Source organism: Delphinapterus leucas, chromosome 10 (assembly GCF_059928025.1).
Source record: "Delphinapterus leucas isolate spDelLeu-1000000601 "Yukka" chromosome 10, BTC_Dleu_Yukka2, whole genome shotgun sequence".
Classification (NCBI taxonomy): Eukaryota; Metazoa; Chordata; class Mammalia; order Artiodactyla; family Monodontidae; genus Delphinapterus; species Delphinapterus leucas.
In genome coordinates, this window is record NC_143138.1 from 68,729,128 (window position 1) to 68,747,331 (window position 18,204).

Here is an 18,204-nt window from a genome sequence, read left to right on the forward strand (position 1 = left end):
GCTTCTCATTGCAGTGGCTTCTCTTGTTGCCGAGCACGGGCTCTAGGAACGCGGACTTCAGTGGTTGTGCCTCACGGGCTCTAGAGCACAGGCTCAGTAGTTGTGGCACACAGGCTTAGTTGCTCCGTGGCATGTGGGATCTTCCCGGACCAGGGCTCGAACCCGTGTCCCCTGCATTGGCAGGCGGATTCTTAACCACTGAGCCACCAGGGAAGTCCTTGATGTTTTTCTTATGATTAGACTGGAGTTATGGGTTTGAGGGAGGAAGACCACACAGGTAAAGTGCCATTTTCATCGCATCAAATTGAAGTTACATACGATCAACATGACTTATCACTGTTGATGTTGATCTTGGTCATCTGGCCAAGTTAGTGTTTGCCAAGTTTTTCCAGAAAAAGTTACTCCTTTTCCCCCTTTATGTACTGTAAGTTTTGGAAAGAAGCCACTCTGTTCAGCCCACAATTAATGAGTGGGGATTTATGCCCCCTCCCTTTTTAAGGACAGATTATCTACATGTATTATTTGGAATTCTTCAGCATGGGAGATTTACCTATCCTCTCCCACGTATTTATTTATTCAACCATTTATATCAGTGTGGACTCATGGATATGTATATTATACTTTGGTTTATAATCCAATACTACTTTATTTTGTTGCTCAGATTGTTCTAGCTTTGGCCATTGGGACTCCTATTCCTTTTCACATACTGCCATTATTGTGTGTTTCATTTTGGTTTGGTTTGGTTTGGTTTTGAGCACTTCTTTACTTTTTGGCACTACAAGATGCCCCAGGCTCATCTTGTATATTTTATTTAATTAATTAATTTATTTATTTATTTTTGCGGTATGCAGGCCTCTCACTGTTGTGGCCTCTCCCATTGCAGAGCACACGCTCCGGACGCGCAGGCTCAGCGGCCATGGCTCACAGGCCCAGCCTCTCCGCGGCATATGGGATCTTCCCGGACCGGGGCACGAACCTGTGTCCCCTGCATCGGCAGGCGGACTCTCAACCACGGCGTCACCAGGGAAGCCCTCATCTTGTATATTTTAAATACCTGTTTTCACAAATGATGTGTCTATTAGAATTAATTACCATTTTATAACCTAGGACCTAGAACATATAGTTCACTTGGGGAGGGTAGGAATAGACATCAAATAAAAATTCCCCAAAGCACCTGCTCCGCTTCCTCTAATTCTTACCTTTGTGGGAACCATGAACTAGGGCCAGAAACCTCAGAATCTCCTTATGTTTCCTTTTCTGCTCAACCACCCTCTTTCTGGTCAATTTGACTATTTTTCAAATGTTTGCCTTCCTCTCCATCCCACTGCCAGTGTTGAGCTCAGACCCCTGTGCCTCACAGGACTGCAGCAAAAGCCTTCTCTCTGCATGGTTTCCTATATCCACTTGCTTTGCTTGGCATATCCATCCTTAACCCTTCTGTTAATTGCCATAAAACATCTGCTAGCTCTTTACTTAGGATGGCCCCCGCTGAGATGGACATCTAAGCCCTTCCATGGGCACTCTGCCATGGCTACCCTGAAATACTGGGCCCTGAGCATGAGCTTTGCAGTCTGGAGAGCCATAACCTCTATCCTCAGCCTGATGGATCCAGCATAAGGGCCACTTCTTCATCCCTAGGCACTCTCCCTGAGCTCTGCTTATACCCCTATTATAGCCTATGTCATTCTCCATCTGGTCCCATAATTGTCTCTCCCTCTAGATTGGAAGCCCCTTATGGGAAGGGACCTTTCTGTCTTATTAACCTTTCTCCCCCTCATGGTGTCTGGCTCGGGACCCCACATGCAGAGGCAGTTTGATGTCTACTGAATTGTTGGATGTGCTCAACCCCTGCGTTCATAAGCCTGATGTTTTACTGTCAAACACCAGAGGGCACTGTGAGCATGTTGAGGAAGAAGATTATAACCCTTTAGGTGTGGAAGGTTGTGAAGGGCTTATGAAAACTTGTTTCTATTTGGGGATTGCACAGGACTTACTGCTATTCACTTGTTCTAAACACATCCATTCAAGTTTATCCATGAGTTGTGCTCCTGTTATATCTAGAGGTTAGTATAGATGTTACTAATGACACTTCTATCATAGGTCAGGTCCTCAGATAAGACTGCCTTCATGGTCTCCCAGACCCAAAGTGATCCTCCTAACCCCAGCTGCCCTCCTCTCACCCCTAAAAATGGGGACTGCCAGTCCCAAGGGGAATGGGTAATATGATTCTGTTCCTCTTCTGCCCTACCCTCCTGCTGCACACACACACACACACACACACACACACTCTCTCTCTCTCTCTCTCTCTCTCTCTCTCTCTCTCTCTCTCTGACATCAGGGACTTTGGTTGGTGGTTCAAAGGCTCTAACTTCCTGTTGGCAGGGCAGGAGGTTGCTATGAGAAACAGCACCTCCATTGGCCCTGACCCCAGGGACACAGCGTCAGCTCCCTGTGTGCTTCCAGGCTGACTGGAGGTGAATTGCAGCATCACAAGGGCTCCTAGGTATGAGAAGGCTCCCTAACAGACTAAGCCAGGGAGCCCCATTCCAGAGGCGTTGGCTATTTGCAAGGGTCTCATGCCTTGTACATTTTTTCCAAAAAGCAACATGGCAATTGCAGGCCATAAACCAAAGAGTTGATGTTTTTCAGAAAATAATCTCACTTTTCCCTAGCAAACCACCTGTAGCCCTGGGGTCTCTGAGCAGTGTGACAGCATGAGGCCTCCACAGAGGGAGTGAAGCCCAGGAGCTTCTCCCCCTTGTCTTTGGTATAAACTTGTTCCTTGGGCCTGCCCTGAAGTGCACCTCTAATAAACAGGAAGACATCTGCGCCATCAATGTCTGTCCCTCACAGAGCATCTGAGACCTGTCTGGGCCATCAAAGCCATCCCCAGCCCCCAGGAGCATTCTGGAGGGGAACCTAGTCTCTCCAGAAACAATTCCCCATTGTGTCCCCTCACTTGGAAATCATAGATATGTTAACAGGCCCTTATATTTAGGCAGGTCCTGCCCTGGCTTTGTGCTAGTGTGTTGTTTTTTCTTCCCTGAACAATGGTCCTTTCCAGTAGGGCAAGCCGTTCACACCATTGTCTGAGACCCTTGGACTACAGGAAACAGCACCAGATTCTTATCAGCTGGGGGGGGTGGGGTGGGGAGGGGGCAGAGTGAACAGATGAGGTCATGCCCATAAAGCAAGCTGCTGGTCTGCCATGTCATTCTTCTATACCTTTATCTGTGAGAGCAGAGACCCCTTGTCCTTCTAACAGGCAAATCTGGGCTTTAAGTGTCTCTTAATACTGTCTCCTCCATTTGATGGCAGACACTTGGACTCTGCTTTAGGTCTCTTGATTCACTTTGGAATCCTCTCCAGCCCACAACTGTCCCCTTGCCCTGGTCTTCCCTCTCTGCCCAATGGGATGTTCTTGGCGGTGAAACACACCCCATTGGGATGGATTAGGGTGTGCTCCAGTCATCTTCATCCCTGGGGGAAAGGGGTCAAGACTGGTCACCTGAGTCCTCCTCATAGCAGAATCCCTGAGTACAAGCTACTATTTGACTGCTGGAGGCCTGGTGTGAGGGTGAAGGTGGGCATCCCTTTCAAGGCCTCCCTGGAGACTGTGCAGCATTTCCAATCCTCAGTGGAGAATGATTTTTTTAAAGGCATCATTGAGGAACCAGGAGTTTCCTTAATGAAAATCCAGCAGGGAAAGTGAAAGGCTTCATTAGGACACAGCCTCTAAGGAAGAGGGGGCCAGCAGTGGTACCCACACAAAGGCGGGCTGGGGCTGGGCAGTGGGAAGTGGACACAGGGCCACAGCTGCTGTTACTTCATCTCCTGTGCACCAGGAGGGTGGGTGAGTCTTGAAGAGGAGCCAGGGTGGGGGTCCAACAATCCTTGAGCTCCTTAGCAGGTATTATATCCAAACCTAGCCCCCCCCCCCCCACTCATTCCTTCTTTCTGCACACCAGGGCCAAGTTTGTAATCTCAGAAATCCCTGGGGATTTGATCCTGGTGTGTGTTGAACTTTCTCCTTGCCAGAGCCCCTGCAGACTAATACTTGGGTGAGGCTGGGGTTAATCCTTAACTTGGGTGGAAATTGGTGTGTTTCTGAGCAACTGTCTGCTACTTATAAGGAGATGTGGCTAGCTGGAGACACCTCAGTTTGCTGGACTGCAGAGGCACGAGAGAGTTCTCTGTGACCTACCTGGCTCTAGCTGCATCTGGGGCCATTGTGAGCCCACAGAGAAGATAACCTGGCAGGAGACAGACCTGCCTCCTGATGGCTGCTGCCTGCCCACTCCTGAAGCTGGAGGATTCTATGGGTCTCTGGGACCTGACCCAGGCTTAGCTGAATGAAAGGGAAGAACAGAAGCCATTTGAGAAAGTGAAAAGGGCTGTTTTCCGCCCTTATTCTGCCCCTACCCTGCCCCTCACCTTTCCTTAGAAACTAGTCTTTTGGACTGCAGGACAGCCACAAGCTTGGGGTGAATCCCAGCCCTCCACAGTGGATGATGCCAGACACAGGAGGAGCAGGAAATGGGCTGGGGAGGCAGGCTGGGTGTGGGAGAACAGGAGCCAGAGGCAGGGCAGAGTCCAGGCCCAAGGGACAGCAGACTGGCAGCTTGACAGCCCTGGCCCTGGGGTGGCAGGTCCTGCTCTGGTGCCAGCCATGGGGAACCAAGATGTGGCTATTCCATCTGCGAAGGCAGGGGCTCCAGAGTTTACAGGCTTAGAAGGCAGAGATTAATAAATTAATCTCAAATGTAAAGGGAGGGAATTAATCTAACCAGCATTTTCCCAAAGTATGCTCTTCAAAACATTAGAAACATGAGGTGGTAACTGCTCCATGGGAAAAAAAAAGGATACAGGGCCACATGTTTTGGAGGGTCATGTAGCACATAGTAGGCATGCCAATTAATGAGAAATCGTGAGCTCCTCAGGGATTTCACAGGGCAAGCAAGCAGGCAGTGCACAGCTCTGTAGGGGCTAAGGGGAGAGAAATCCCATGTTTATTTGGCCATTGTCGAGGATCTCATGAGACAGTTGTTCCAAAGGACAACTTTTGACTAGCCCCTTTCTCGAAGCCCCTTTCCAGTTCTAAACCTGTTTGGGAAATCATGAAACAGGACCAAAGACCAGGGGAAGTATGAGACTTAGAGGAAAAAGCTGGGAGAGGAAGATAGAGTGAAATCCCTGAGGCAGGAAATAGGGCTGGAGATGAGGGTGGTGGTGAGGGGCTGGGGGAAGTCCATGCCCAAGGGGTCTTCAGGGTGTGGGGGGTGGTGATGTGGGAGCAGAGGCACCGTGCACCCCAGGAGAGAAGGGGGCTCTGAGGTTGCATTCACACAGCCTCCCAGCCCAGCACTCCATACCAAATGGTGCTCTGATGATGCTTCTCAGATGGGTGGTGATTGCCCGAGGCCGGGCAACAGGGTTTCACTTTCTGTGAGGCCTGGGTGCTTGTGCAGGGTCCAGGAGGTGAAAGCAGGGGTCCTGCTCCAGGGCCTGGGCTGCAAGATGGGACTGATGACTGTTAAGCCCCCTAGTCCATAGCACAGATTGAGGAGGCCATCCAAGCAAGAGGCTAATCTCTGTGGTGAGGTGGGGTGATGTCCCTCCCATCTTTAAAGCATCCCTGCCTTTACCCATCTCCCTCCAGCACCAGTGGAGTCTGCTCTTTGGGCAGGAGCATGATGTCACTGGGGGAGTGGGGCTGGGGGAGAGGCGTCTCCTGCATCCTGCCCCGCAGGCCAGACTCTGGGGCTCCCCCTCCTCTGCCAAAGCTGCAGCTCCCACAGCACAGCCTGGCCCCCCAGGCAAGAGCACAGTGGTCTTAATATATGTTGGTATGTGGCTGATGAAGACAGGCACCAGGCCAAGTGTCACTATCACAAAGTCAAGTGTTATTGTGAAAAAGGAGCAGTGCTGCCTACGTGCCCAGCTGCCCTTCGCCAGCATTTTTTACCCCTGGCTCAAGGTTTTCCTGAAGTTCCAAGAAGTCTCAGAAGCCCGCGGGACAGGATTTTCCTAATTTAATAGGCAATCTCAGCTTCATAGGCAAAGCCCTCTGACTCCTTCCTTCCTCTGATACCCATCTCCTTCCCGTCTAGAAAATGCCACCCAGGGTGGTTTCTCCCTCCTGGAAAGGACAGGGAAAGCCCCTCATTTCCAGCTCACACAAATGGCATCAGTTAATTTAGTACAGAAATTCACAGATACAATAATGGTAATAATTATGTGATATAAGTATTAACTTCATTCCTTTCCTTGCAGGTTGTGTGGAAAACCCCTGTGCTATCCTCACCAGCTCTCAGGGGTAGTGACGATAAAAAGAACAATAGTAATTATGAGAAGCGTGCTTTGAAGACAGAGAAACCACAAGGCTCATCTCAACATATGAATACAAAAATAGAATTCACACATAGAAGCATTTCCAGGAGTGAATAACACACGGTACATGGAAGCGGGGCGGGGGTGGGGTATGGACCAGTAGAAGCTGTCCATAATTTTCCAAGCGCAGGTGTTCCTTGTTCAGGATTTTTAACTCCTTCTCCCTCTGTTATCCAGAGTAACTTCCCCAGGGGACCCAGCCTAGCGGCCAGTGCAGAGCCTGAGATAGAGGGGCAGAGCTGGCTGCAGCTCTGACACCCATTCCTGGGGCTCTGCGCTGTCTCCCCACCCTCTTCCATGGCCTCTCTCTCCTCCTCCCCTCCACGGTCCTCCTCCTCTGCTTTTACGTGCTGACATCCCAGCCACAGCTACCCCAGGCCAGAGGCTTCCCAAAGTGCTGTCAGGTTAACCTCAGTGCTTCTGGTTCACTCACTGTGCAAAGATGGGAAGAGGGGCCTTTTTCAGACTCCAGTTCTCTAGAGGTGGTAGGGGCTGGGGGGGGTGGGAAGGAGTGCGGGGGTGGCTCGGATAAAATCCAAGGCAGACAGAGTCTGGGTTTGAGTTCAGTGGGGCAGGAAGCCCTGTCTTGCTTTTTATCTGTTTTTTCCTCCTTCCTTCATCTTGGTTTTTAATGGAGGGAATCTCAAACCTGATGCTCTTGTCTCCCTCCTGTCGGTTTTGTGCGTCACTGACTTGTTCACATGCAGGCTGGGAACAACTTTTCATTTAGTCCTCCTCCTCCTCCTCCTCCATGCTCCCCAGCCCAAGAAACACATTACTGCTGATGGCAAAAACACCTCCCTACACGCCCAGACACATTGCGTCCTGGCCACCTGAGCCAGCAGCACCCCCCAAGAACCAGCAGGACTTAGAAGCTTCCCCCTACATTTTTTTTCCCTTAAAAGAAAAAAAGGCTTCATAAATGAACCATCCGTGACAAACCCTTATTTAGCAGAAACCAAAGATCCCAGGGTGGGAAACATCTGGCTCCTGGGCTAATTGATGCCTTCTGGAGTCCTTGAGAATGCCCGCCCCTGGGTCCCATAGGCAGTCCTAGGGTCTCCCACCCTCTCCCCATCTCAAAAGCCTCAGTCTTAAAAAAAAAAAAAAAAAAGCCTCAGTCTTCTGTGGCCTCCCAGGCAAAGCCCTGCCCCTTGTCCTGACCACCAGCTGCAGCTTGCTCCCAGAGCTGCCACATCCCCACCCTCCCAGGCTGTGGGTCAGCTTGCATTGCCCCGGGAAAGACAGCCCACTCCTCGAAACACCCCACACTTCCCCAGCTCCCCTCTCCCTATCTCTAGTCCACAGAGTTGGGGGATAACATTCTCCTAGAATTCACCCCCTCCCTGCTCATCAACATGGAGACCCTGATGCTGGGGAGGGGCAATCCCATCAGGGGGTGTGGGCATCCCAGGAAACCTGGCCTGGCTGCTCCGAGACCCGATGAAGGGATGTCAGGCTGGGAGGTCCAGACCATCCCCAGGTCCCAGGGAGCTCTAGTAGTCTATGCTTCTGTGATTCTGAGATGCAGAAGAGGGGTTGTGGAGTGGCAGGGAACTACCAAGATATCAGGGCACAAAGTGTGAGGGGGTCTTGCTGTTCCACCTTCTCAGCGCCTCCACTTTCCCTCCCCGCCTCAGTCAGGGTAGGTCTTCTTAGCAGGTACTAGCTTAGAGGCAACTTCCACCCTCCTCAGCTGCCTGAGGGCCCCCTGCCCAGACACCTCCTCAGCTGCACCCACACACCCAGTCTAAGGGTCACTCAGAATGGCCATTGTTCTGCAGGCTGGGTAAAAATCACCCAGCCCTCTTGCCTCCGGCACAAGTGGAAATGTACTCTGGAGGCCTCATTCAAGAACAAATAGCAGGCCCACTGGAGTTGCCAGCAGCCCGAGGGTGCTGGCTCCAGCCTGGGACTGAGAGCACAGAGAGCGGCAGGGAACAGGCCCAGGACATAAGGCCCTCCATCAGGCCCCAGCCTATCCTGTGGGTTGCCTGGTAGGGGTCTGGGGGCAGAGATTCCCATCTCTAAGAGGCAATCAGGCATGTTGGCCCCCTCTGCCCTAGCTGGGTGGGTGGGAGAGGCTGGGGGCTGCTGCTGGCCACTTGGCCCATCCCGACCACGCCCTCCTCCTCACTCTTCTATGTGGCCTCCACCTCCCGGGGTGTCCGATTACGCTCGGCTTGCACCCGGCTCTTTACCTTCTTGCCTAGTTCCAGCCCCACCCAGCTCTTGCCCTTGGCCTGTTTGCTGCGGCCTCGGCTGCGGGAGGGGCACCACACACGCTCACAGTACTCATCCACCCGGGGCAGGTTGGCAAAGCCGATGAGCTGCAGGATGTCCTTATACCAGGCCTTGGAGCGGGTGGAGGCCGGGCCTCCTTGGGCTGCAGGCTCCTCTGGCCTCGGCTCCCAGGGGAACAGAGTGTCAAGCTGTGCAGCCGTGATCACCTCCAGAGCCAGGCGGACCACCACCTGGGAGAAGCCGTGCTCCAGTGTCATGCAGGTGTAGGTGCCTGCATCCAGGCGGTTGAGCCTGCGGAACAGCAGCCCCTGTTCCGTTTGCAGGACGCGCTCATCTGTCTTCACCTGCTGGGGGTGTGGGAGGGCGTGAGGGCGCCTGGAGCAGGGCCTGCGCCATCAGCTTCTCTGCCCCTGCTTTTCCAAATTTGCCATCTCAGGGCTCATTCTCCCCTTCCCAGCAGCTTGGCCGGCTCAGCATCCTTGACCGTGAGCTAATTGCAGGCAGGGACTCACCTTCCCATAATCCAGGACAGGGCCTTCTCAAAGATTTGACTGACTGGTTTCTCCCCTACTCAGAGCTCTGGATCCCCTGTCTTGGCCTTGGGGGGCCCTGGCACATATTCCCAGGGAACAGAGGGTTAAAGAGTATTTATGGGCTTTTACTCAGGGGGGCTATACCCCCAGACCAAGGACAAGAGCTCCCCTCCACTCTACACACACACACACACACACACACACACACACACACACACAGCCCTCCCTGTCTTGGTCTGCATTGCCCACTCCCCCCACAGTGCAGGGCCCACAGCCCCATCACAGGTGGAACACGGTTCCGATCCAGCCCTGTCTCTGGCCTGGACCCTGTCTGGGCTTTAGTCCGCACATGTGTACTTTGAGGCAGCACTGCTTGGGTGGTGAGTGTTGTGTAACTCCATCTCATCGCTCCCCTGCCCCTTCCCCACTGGGGGAGACTTCTCAGTGCCCAGCCCAACAGCTGGCCCAAGGCTGGCCTCCTCTAGTTCTCAAGCTGGAAGGAGAGCCCCTCCTGTAATCAACCCACTCCCTCCTCTTCCCTACCCGTGGGAGTGGCTTGCGAATGGTTCTTCACCCTGCCCCCACCCACACCCAGCCTCAGGCCCCAGACTGAAGCCATCTCTGGGCTTGACAGACTTTTCTGGATGGGGGAGGAGAGGGCCTAGGCAGACAGCTGGACTCCAGGGAGGACGTGTGGGGCCAGGCAGTGTGTGAGTGTGTGTGTGTGGTAGAGGTGTGTGTGCAAGGGCCAGTGATCAGGGGCCCAGGCCTAAGGCAGAGGAGGACCAAGAACCCCTGGGGAAGAGACCCCTTTGAAGATGAGCCATATGTGTAAGCATGGGGGCCTTCCTGACCAGCCTAGACCCCTTCCCTCTCTTCTATCTCTGCTACCCCGCTCTCAGACAGAGCCTAGCTCAGTGCCCAGGAGTTTGTGGGCTCCCTGTCACTGGAGAAGTTCTACCACATCTGGCCTGGGTGTTCCCAGATGGCAGGAACAGGGGCACCTCCTTCTAGGCACCCCAGGGGCTTTAATACATACTTTTCTTAAGTTGATCTTGGCAAGTTCCCCCCAGAGTTCATGGAGGGGTATGACCTCAGGACACAGGCAGGCTGGAGCCAGGGTCCTTGCTCACCTGGTCAGGCCTCTCGTTCCCTGGCCTCTGTAAGAACCAGCGCACAGCGGCCTGGGGGTACTTGGGCAGGCACTCCAGGAAGGTGCTGTTGTGCTCTGTGCCGTAGATTGTGGTGGTCGCCATGAGTCCCGCAGCCTCCTCTGGAAGGATTTGGAGGTGGGCTCAGCTCAGGAACTATAGGGCTCCTGGGACCACCCACTGACTCCCTCAGTCCTGGAGCCCCCATGAATGCGACAGGGACCTAGGTGTCTACTGATCCCTAAGCCGCTCACTCTGCCCAAAGACCCTAACCTATATGCTGACAGGAGCTGCCCACATATGGAAACTGTGGACTGCCTGTTACTACAAGAACGGCCTGAGGCCATACTTCACAGGGGTCAAGCCCAGGCCACAGGGGTGAGTGGGGGCCCTGTGAGAGCCCAGCTGGCGCCCCCATGCCCGCTGCCACTCACCCTCCTGGCTCTGGCCCAGGCACTGCAGGGCAGGGTTGCCATGCCGGATGTCCTGCCGGCGGAACCGGCGCTTGCTGGTGCCGGGCCGGTAGCGGGTACAGGAGGCACCATCCCAGGCACAGTACGGGTCCCGGGCCAGGCAGCACTCTGCACAGGCACTGCCGTAAGTCTCACACTGGTGCAGCTGCAGCTGGGCCACGCCCAGCCTCGAGCCCACATACAGCATTTGCTGGGAGGAACATAGGCAGAGCCCGAGGTGAGCCTGTGCTCTGCCTGGAAGCAGCTAGGCTCTCAGCTCCCTTGGCTTTCCTGAGACCCCTGACATTTGCAAGAGTCTTCCAGAACCTCTTGAGTGCATTCCCAGAAGAAAAAATGTTTATCACCCACCTGATCTACATCAGATCCTATGTTAGGACGTGGAGGGAATGGGGCACACCTGGGGTCTTTTCTCTAAGGGGCTTCTCCGGACCCTCCCGGCAGCAGACCTTTGCCCTCTACCCCAATGGCCTTTATCCTGTCTTGCCCCTGACTTTGGAGGTGAGCTCTGCTTTAAGCAATCCCAGTACAAAAGTCGAGATTTACCCAAAGATGAACTGGGGCAGATGAACTTGGGGAGATTTTGCCACTTGCAAAAGGACACACAGCAGGCCACTAAAATCTATTTGATTTAAAATCTGCATCTTGTTTTCAAGCACTTTTTTGTCTCCCCTGAGGAACTGGCCTTTGTGGATCTCCCCTTATCTGAACACATGCTCACTTACTCCGGGCCTCCCACTCCCACTGGTTTCATGCGTGGGAATCTCAGCTCCCAGCTGAACTCTCAACCCTCATTGCAGGGCTTAATCAGGCAGCCCCAGGGCCTGCTGTGACTCAGCTTTCCATCAGACAACAGCAGTGCTCAGGGAAACTTCAGGAGACAGGTGGAGAGGAAGGAGGAGTGGGGAGAGATGGCAGCTACTCTTACCCTTTTAACGGAGATCTCCATCTCAGTGATGGGTGTTGGCACCTGGGAAAGAAGGAAGACCTCCCCTGCGTCCCTGTTTTCAGCCTCTTCCAGACTCTGGGTGGAAACCATCTTTTTCCCAGGTCAGTGCACTCCCTGGCAACTAAGGCCAGACAGTCTCTCCTACGTTAGAAAGGTCCTCTCTCCCTGGCTGGCCTCCAAGTCTTGGCTACAAGCACAAACCTCTGGTGTCTCCTCCCACAGTCCTGTTCCCCAGCAATGAGGCAGCTGTCCCAAATCACCCATCCCATGTGGGGAAGCACAACGGTTCCCCAAACACAGATGATCCCCTGTCTGACTCTATAGAGGGGTCAACAGAACCCCTTGGGGACTTGGGGTGTCAGCTGCCCCTCAGTGCAACTTGGCAGCCCCTGGCAGGGCTTTGTCAAGGGGTGATCGCCTTGGCCATCCCTCACTGGGCCCCCCAGCTCTCAGCTCACAGACTGCGTCTCCAGGCCCTGCAGTCATTTCGAAGCATCGGCAAGGCCTCTGCAGTAGTGAGCGTCATCACTTTCACTCCCCACTGGCTGCAGGTTCAGTACAGCAGGGCCATCTCCCTCCTGTACTTTGCTCCTGCTTTCTCGTAGCCAGGCCTAGATGCAGGGACGGGGCTTGAGGGGACCCTTCCCATCAGTTGCCCCCACTCACCTTAAACACCTGGAGCTCCTCCAGAACCACCTCCTCAGGTTCATCAGGGCCCCCCACCTGGAGGGCAATGACCTTGAGCACGGAGCCTGAGTCTGGGGCAGGGGAGGAGGTGTCAGTGGGAGAGGAAGGGGCAGCATAGGTCCTCACACACCTCCCCTGCCTGGCCACCCCACTCAGCCCACCCACCCGTCCCCAGGAAGATGACGTCATAGGACCCGTCCTCTGCCTCCACGCGGTCCACCACGATCTGACGCAGCTGCTGGGCCAGGTGGGTTTTGACGAGGACGGGGCGACCCCGCCGAGGACGCACTGGCCGGAACATAAGTGGGTGGGCTCGGGCAAACTGCAGCACCTCATCCGGGTAGTCCTTGGTGCTGCCAAAGGGTCGTCCTGGCTGTGCGGTCATCTTGCTGGGGCACTGTGGGCAGCAGCAAAGGGAGTGCCTGAGGCTTCCTGTGATGTCACATTCCCCACCCCAGTCTGTTTCTAGGCTCCACTGGCTGGGCACGCCAACCTCAGAGGGACCACTTGTGGACCCTTCATGCTGTAGGAGAGACTCCTTAGTGTGGTCTGGGCTCTGCTCCCATCCTCACCCCACCCAGCCCAGCTGCTCTGGAGCCCCAGCTCAGCCGCTGCCTTGGGGCTGCATGCAGACACAGGCCTGTCCTCAGGCAGAGCCCCTCCTGGCATCTACTCAGCCCTCTTCCCTGCCCTGGTCCCAGGCAGATACTTACCACACCAGGACGGGGAAAGGGTACCTTGCCCGCATAGGCCCCCCACTGGTGCTGGGGACCATCTTGGTGGGCAAAGGGCCCCTTGAAGACCTCCCAGATATCAGCCATGTGGTACACGCAGACGGCATAGCCCTGGAATACAGCACTGCCAAGGGCGGACAGGGACAGTCAGGCCAGGGAGGCTGTCAGAGGCGGGAAGGGGGCAGCCTGGTTCCACAGGTAGGACAGAGGATGATGGTGCCTGCAGTCAGCAGAGACCAGAAAACGAGGACCCCCAGGCAGAGAGTACAGCCACGGAGTTACCGAGTCAGGGACAGAGACGGGGACCCATGGTGAGGCCGGACGTGAAGGCAGGGGCTCAACAGGGGAGGCTGCAGTGCAGAGACGGGGCCGGGGTGGAGGGGAGGGGAGGCCGTGTGCCCACCTGACTGTGCTGAACAGAGCGTACACCTCCAGGCTCTTCCCTGAATTGGGCCACAGCAGGAACACGTCCTCTGCAGACAGAAGGCCACGACCAATGCCTGCCACTCACTGGCTCTGAGCCCTCCCCAGCCCTCACCCAGCCTGTCCTGGCCATGCCCTTACCCAGCTGGTCAAAGTGGGTCTCGGCACCTCCAGGGCCAGGCACGGAGCAGAGCAGCCTGGCCTTGAGGAAGGTGCTCCATTTGCTCACCAGCACCCGCTGGCCGCCTGCGTCATTCTGGGGAGTGGGGGCCAGTCAGCCTTGTGTCCCAAGGACAGGCCCCTCCTCCTGTTCCTCCACATTCACCCTTGTGGGGGAGGCATGGATGTCGGCTCTACACCCTCGCCTCAGTTTGCCTACTGCTGCAGTTTGGGACAGGTCTGGGAAGGCACATACGGCCAGGATGTGAACCTCACTGTCCCTGCCACAGCTCTCACCACACAGACGCGGCCCACGCGGCTGACGGTGACACGGCCCGGGTCTCCGTCAGGTGAAGGGACTGTCTCCGAGAAGAAGAAGTACACCTTGTCATCGTCCTGGTCGGAGTTGTCAGGGATCCGGGCGGCCATCACAAACCTGGGCTCTGCGAGTTAACACAGTGAAGCTGGCGGGGGCCTCACAGGGGAGCAACAGGGTTGGGGGTGAGCCAGTGAGGAGGGGAAGAGGTGCAGGGACCCCACGGAGGCCGGAGGCCCAGGCAGTGAGTGGGGATGGGCTGCCCCTCTGGTCCCCCTCCAGCGTCAGCTCTCCCACCTCCCTGCCAGTGCCAGGGGCAGACCCCAGCCAGCCTTGCCCTCAGCAGACCCCTGGGCTCACCGTGCAGGAGGTTCTGGTCAGAGTCAGAACGCAAGGCCGGTCGGGGACCCCCACTCCGGAAGATCATGGCTTCACGCCCCAGGAAGTCGGCATTGAGGCCCGTGTACAGCTCCCCTCCTAGGGTGAGGGTAGGGTCAGGGGAGGAGGGCCAGGCCCTGTACCCAGACCCCATCTCATCCCAGTGACATTGGCCGGCTCCCACCCTTGTCATGCCCGCCCTGGCCTGGGCATCACCCACCTACAAAGGTGCTGGCGAAGGGACGGCTGGGCTCGTGTGGGCACCTCCCCCGCCCACTTTCCACACTGCGGGGCTCCAGACGGAGCACATGCTGGGGAGAGGGAGGGAGGGAGGAGAGGCGTCACCTAGGAAAGCAGAGCCAGCCCCAACCCGGGCTGCTGCCCATCACTTGCGGCTGGAGAGTGGGGGTGGGCGGAAGGCGCCCTCATTCAGGACCTCGCCGGCAGGGTCAGCTCCCTGGCACAAAGGTGCCTTTCAGTCTCTGACCCCTCTGCCCTGACCCAGGCTCAATGGGGAGCGTTCAGACAACAGGGAGGAAATGTCACTGCTTCCCAGTCCCTTGCGGGGCTGCCCCGGCTCACCTCTCCACGATGCCCAACGGCAATGAGGGCGCAGGTTGGCTGGAAGGCACCAGTGCCACATGCCAGCAGGTGGGTCCGGTTGTGGGGCTGCAGCACCCGCACAAAGTTGGCACACTCCACCTAGGGGGAGGAGGGGGGTGGGAGGATGATCTAGGGCGGGGGGGGGGGTAGATTCTTCAGCACCGTCAGGAGCTTTCAAGATCTGCTTAAAGTGGCCCCAGAACAGGCACCTGGGGAGCAGCCCCAGGCTCTCCTGGGGATCAGGGACTGGGTGTTGGTCATGGTGGGGGGCAGTCACTCCTGACATCACTCACCGAAGGATCTCTTCCCTTGTGAACACACTCCTCCCTTTGTCCGGGCTGCGGTGGCCACAGCACCTGAAACACAGCCTGTATGACCCCTGACCTCATAGCCTCAGTTGACCCAGCTGGCCTCCCATCTGGAGTTGCCCAGCTCTCAGACAGAGACGCTTCCCGGTCAGTCCAGCTCACCTCCCGGGGATCCAGCCATGCCTGGTCCAGCCGCAGTGAGTAGATGGCATCGCGGCCGCCCAGAAACAGGCGGTCCCGGTACTCGTCCAGGTAGAGGGCCCGAAGGTCCAGGGAGCCCCGGGGACCCAGAAAGACGGCAGAGCGGTTGGCAGAAAGGAGATCTAGGAGGGAGGGAGGGAGGGGGTCAGGGCCTGATGCTCAGCCCACTTCTCTAGACCATCTGTGGAGGTGGAGTGTCCCAGCGGTGCCTTCACCGTCCCCGCCCCCACTCACATCTGGAAAATGTTTCCATGCAAGGGGTGCTGGAGGGCTTCAGGGAAATGACTCCTGGGGGTGGGTGGGACAGGGGGCTCTGAGCCCCTCACCCAGCCCAGCCTACCCAGGGGCCTGCCCCCTACACCTTCACTCCGTGGCCCCCTGGTATTCAGTTAACATCTCCTTCCCCCTGGCCCATCTGTGCTCTACCCAGTCCCTAGGGAAGATGGCCCCACTGGCAGAACTTATGGCAGCAAGCTGGGTGAAGTGCTGGGAGAGCCTGGAGGAAGGGTGGGTGGTCTGAGAAGCGTGCAAGGCTGACTCAGTGGGACAAGCAGATGGACAGGGGAGAGCGTTCCATCAGAGGGAGCACCTGGCTAAGGCCTGGGTGTGGGAGAGGCCAGGTATGGCCAGGTGGATCTCTAGGCTCTTGTCCAGCGATATGGCTAAAGAGGGTTTTCTCTTCCATAGACGCTGCCCACCAGGCCCCAGGGACGGGGGTGGCTCTCTGGGGATGGTGACCCCAGGAGGTGGGGATCCTGAAGTAGGTCCTTGGGGTCCAGCTAGGTGGCTGGAGATGATGGGCGGGCAAGGGCAGAGCAGCAGGATGTGGTGGGAAGGGGCGATGGCCACCACTGGGAAGGTGAGGTATCCAAGCCCAAAAGGTCATCCTCTCTATCCCCAAACACTCACTCTATCCCCAAACTCATTAACAGCCTCTTCCAGGAAGCCCTCCATGCCTGACAGTACTTCAGAGGAGATTTGCCCTATTTGAACCTTTTCTTGTAGCCAGACTTAGCCCAAAGCCACAGCCCCAGGGCAGGACCACATTCCACAACCGCCAGCCCCGCCAGCCCCCCCACCCCCACCGTGACTCCCTTCAGACTCTCCAGAGTGGAGCCATGTCTCCTGCCTCCGACTCTCCAGAGAAAGCCTGGGTCTCCCTCCTTGGACTGGGGTTCCTGGGGGAAGGTGATCACGCCTCTGGTTTCCCCAGGAAGAAGAATCTGTGGAGAGCCTTTGTCTCATCTGATTCAGGAGAGGCCTGTGCCAGCTGCCGCACAACATATCAGGTTAGATCTGCAGAGGAACCTCCTGGGCCAGGATGGGCAAAGAAGGGAGGCTACAAAGAGCCTCGTGGATGGAAGGGAAGAGGAAAGGCCAGCATTGCAAAGTGGGCTGCAAGAGGCAGGAGGGGGAACAGTGCTGGGGCATAGGGTGAGGGACCCCACTTCAGGGCGGATGAGAGGGACAGGATGCTGCCCTCTTCTCCACTGTCTGCCCTGGGCAAGGGGCCCAGCTGAGAGCAGACAGATGCTCCAGACCTGCCCTCTCTGCCCCCTCCCCATCTCTCTCTGCCCATCTCTGCTGAGGTCTCTCTCCTTTTCTCAGCAGTCCCCTCAGTTTCTCCCCCAGTATGTCTCTGTCTCTCCCACCTCCACCCTGGCCATGTCTTCCAGGACCTGTCCCCCTCCCCCTGCCTTTCTCCCAGGCTCCTGCCTCTGGCGGCCAGCGGGGAGCACATGCCAGGGAGTGACTGTAAAGTCCTTCCCACAGCCTGTGCTGGGAGTGACTGCATCCCTCCTGCTGCCAGAACAGACTGCCCTGGGCTGGCTGGGGTCCCATAGCTGGGGTATGGCAGGGTCTGGGGCTCCCAGGGACACACACACAAACAGGGTGTGCACTGCCCTACCTCGGTAGGAGAGCCGCAGGCGGGGCACGCTGGGGCCAGGGCTGAGGCTGCCGCCGTGGAGCAGAAGGCCCCACAGGAGGCAGCAGATGGCCCAGGCTGAGGGGGCCATGCTGGGGAATTGGGGCACCAAGCTGCTTGTAGAGCTGCCCTGGGTCCTGCCGCTGCCGCTGCTGCTGGTTGTAGTTTGCTCCGTTGCCGCCGGGCCTGCCACTTATAAGGCAACAGCTCCACCCCGTCCCAGGCCAGGAAGGCGGGGAGGAAGAGGGAGGGAGCAAGTGCCCTGCCATCCACCTGCAGCCTCTCATTCCACCTCGGCTGGCCCAGCTGATGCCTCTGTGTCAGAATAGCTAGTTCCCCATTTTGGGAGACTCGTTCCCAGCTGCGCTGTGGGTGGTTTATACAGAAATGTCCACAAACCCAAGTCCCTAAGCTCTAGCAAAATGTCAAGGGGGGAAATAGCTTGGAAGGGAAATCAGAGGTTGATGGGCTGGGTGGGGGGGTGTCTAGCTGGGCTCTCTTTTGCTCCTTGCCCCTCTGGTGCCCATGAAAGAGACCCCCACAGACTGATTCTGGGCCCTGGTCCCTGACACCAAGGGCCCAGCCCCCTGAAGTCTTGGTCAGGCTCCCCAGTTCCCCAGGCAGGGCCCGATTGCCTGGGGGGAGTCATTCCAGGCCAAGGGGCTGGATGGGGGGCTTGAGGTCTGGCCACACTTCACAGATCTGCAATTGGCAATAGATGAATGCCCAGA

At 56.5% G+C, this 18,204-nt stretch overlaps 1 protein-coding gene across 1 annotated transcript; it reads right to left on the minus strand.

The window, feature by feature from the left end:
* Window positions 1-4,490: 4,490 nt before the first annotated feature.
* Window positions 4,491-17,896, minus strand: SEMA3G (semaphorin 3G). Its single transcript, XM_022572935.3, has 16 exons — window positions 17,456-17,896; window positions 15,508-15,668; window positions 15,331-15,393; window positions 15,017-15,136; window positions 14,655-14,745; window positions 14,417-14,533; window positions 14,038-14,183; window positions 13,723-13,837; window positions 13,562-13,631; window positions 13,138-13,282; window positions 12,590-12,821; window positions 12,404-12,495; window positions 11,717-11,758; window positions 10,753-10,981; window positions 10,301-10,440; window positions 4,491-8,981 (listed from the first exon to the last, which is right to left on the minus strand). The coding sequence occupies exons 1-16, from the start codon at window positions 17,562-17,564 to the stop codon at window positions 8,532-8,534; spliced, it is 2,322 nt and encodes a 773-aa protein (XP_022428643.1). The 5' UTR covers window positions 17,565-17,896; the 3' UTR covers window positions 4,491-8,531.
* Between the last annotated feature and the right edge of the window lie 308 nt (window positions 17,897-18,204).

Bases quoted from the DNA above. Each gene is read 5' to 3' on its own strand.
- SEMA3G (XM_022572935.3), bottom strand. From the start codon at position 17,564: ATGGCCCCCTCAGCCTGGGCCATCTGCTGCCTCCTGTGGGGCCTTCTG. The intron at 14,746-15,016 runs GTGAGCCGGGGC...CCCTCTCCCCAG, and splicing joins CCGTTGGGCATCGTGGAGAG to CATGTGCTCCGTCTGGAGCC. The intron at 11,759-12,403 runs GTGAGTGGGGGC...CTTCTTTCCCAG, and splicing joins AGGAGCTCCAGGTGTTTAAG to GTGCCAACACCCATCACTGA.